General features: G+C 36.4%; 1 protein-coding gene across 1 annotated transcript in view; it reads left to right on the top strand.

Annotated features, from left to right (window-relative positions):
- Window positions 1–1,858, top strand: part of LOC107299183 (cytochrome P450 2J5-like) — a 35,453-nt gene extending 33,595 nt beyond the window's left edge. The window contains exons 7-9 of the mRNA XM_015828550.2: window positions 488–675; window positions 843–984; window positions 1,674–1,858. Coding sequence (XP_015684036.2) covers window positions 488–675; window positions 843–984; window positions 1,674–1,858 — 515 coding nt within the window. The remainder of the gene's footprint in view (window positions 1–487; window positions 676–842; window positions 985–1,673) is intronic.
- The last annotated feature ends 58 nt before the right edge of the window (window positions 1,859–1,916 follow it).

Genomic DNA, 1,916 nt, shown 5'->3' with positions numbered 1-1,916 from the left:
CCTAAGGGGTATTTTAATTTGGTTTTTAAAATAATTTTAAAAAGAAACGGCCAATAATGAATATTTCATTTTAATCATATTTTAAAATTAGTATTATTGTATTAGTTATCTGTTTTAACTGGCTGTAAGCCGCCCTGAGTCCGTTAGGAGAAGGGCGGGGTATAAATTTGATAAATAATAATAATAATAATAATAATAACAACAACAACAACAACAACAACAACAATAATAATAATAATAATAATAATAATAATAATAATAATAATAATAATAATAATAATAATAATATTCTGAACCTTTTTGGATTGGATATGATCAGAGCCCAGGAAACACATATTCAATCTGCTCTCCCTCACAATATTTTTTAAAAAGGATGGGATTACATTTAATGCCCTAATGTCCTAAAGTTCTGTTAAGGATTAAAATTTGGAAACAAAGGAAACACAATATTGAAAATGAAACTTCTTTTTCTATCATTTTTTTCTAGAGAAAGTCCAGAAGGAGATTGAAGATACCTTTAGTTCCTCGGCCTCAATTTCCTATCAGGATCGGAAGAAGCTGCCCTACACCAATGCCGTGATTCATGAAATGCAGCGTTTTAAAAGTGTCTTAATTATTGTGGCTCCCAGGCAAAGTACAAAAGATGTGAAGATTAACAATTACCATGTCCCAAAGGTGAGAAATGCTAAGAACAGTCACTGCTCTCAGAAACTGCTTTGGAAATGAACAAATGTGGGTCTATAAAGACAAGCTAAAACCAAAGGTTTCATCAATATTGGTTTGAACATTTTTGCCTTTTTCCCTTATGAAATTGCTCTGTTTAATCATCTCTTTGTTTGTAGGGGACCATGATTGTGCCTGACCTGCGTTCTGTTCTGCTTAACCCTGAACAATGGGAGACACCTGAAGAGTTCAACCCAAATCACTTTTTAGATAAGGATGGGAAGTTCACTGAACGAGAAGCATTTCTGCTCTTCGGAATAGGTACATCCATGAGCCCAAAGCAGTTTCTCACTTATAGATTCCTATCTCCCCCATCTCTGAGTTGTTCTGAAGTCTGTGCCACCACGCCTAATAAATTGCTTTAACAAAGCAGTTTGACCAATGGCGATGTCAACGCTGCTAATATTGAATATTCTTGCTTTGACAATATATGCAGAACTCTCTGGTATTTTTAGAGTTAAATCAGGTGACAGCGAAAGGGGAGGAGAATATCAGGAAAGCCCGGGAAAAGGAACGGAAGTGAATCTTTGTCCTCCAAGTTAATTGGAAGATGTGAATCATGACCCCCAAATAGGGGAGGGGAAATGCCTGGAATGTTATGTGCAAAGGAAGGGAAATTCAGATCTTAGCATTCCACCATGCCGTGCTGACACTCTGTAACACTAATAAAGGCTTTTTAGGTTAAAAAAATGCCTGAAAGTTCTTTGAAGTGTTTCTTTAATCAGACACATGACAGGCTAACCACACCAACAGATTCAAAGCATTATCCAGAAAAGCTGTTCCTATGTACTAAATGACAATCCACTAATAAGCAATACTAGAAGATACCAAGATTCAACAGGGAACTGTGTTTCATCTGTTACAAATCTTCTCTCATGTTTCCTAGCCAAGGGGCTATATTCTGGAGAACTGATTATTATCCCCTTTTTGCATGCTTTTATCATCTACAGGTAAACGTTCATGTGTGGGAGAGCAGCTGGCGAGAATTCAAATCTTCATCTTTCTGACCAACCTGTTGAGGGCCTTCAGCTTCCAGTTGCCTGAAGGAATGAAAGAACTGAATGAAACTCCTATTGTAAAACTGACAGTGCATCCACACCCTTACAAACTGTGTGCTATTTCCAGAAAGCCTTAAAATTAAGCACCATAAAAAGCATAACATTATTACAGAGTAGCTATTCAGTATGACGAAT

The sequence above is a fragment of the Protobothrops mucrosquamatus genome, unplaced genomic scaffold, assembly GCF_001527695.2.
Source record: "Protobothrops mucrosquamatus isolate PMUCROS unplaced genomic scaffold, P.Mucros_1.0 scaffold4649, whole genome shotgun sequence".
NCBI lineage: Eukaryota > Metazoa > Chordata > Lepidosauria > Squamata > Viperidae > Protobothrops > Protobothrops mucrosquamatus.
Note: the sequence above shows the minus strand (reverse complement) of the source record. Positions and strands in the feature narration are given on the sequence as shown.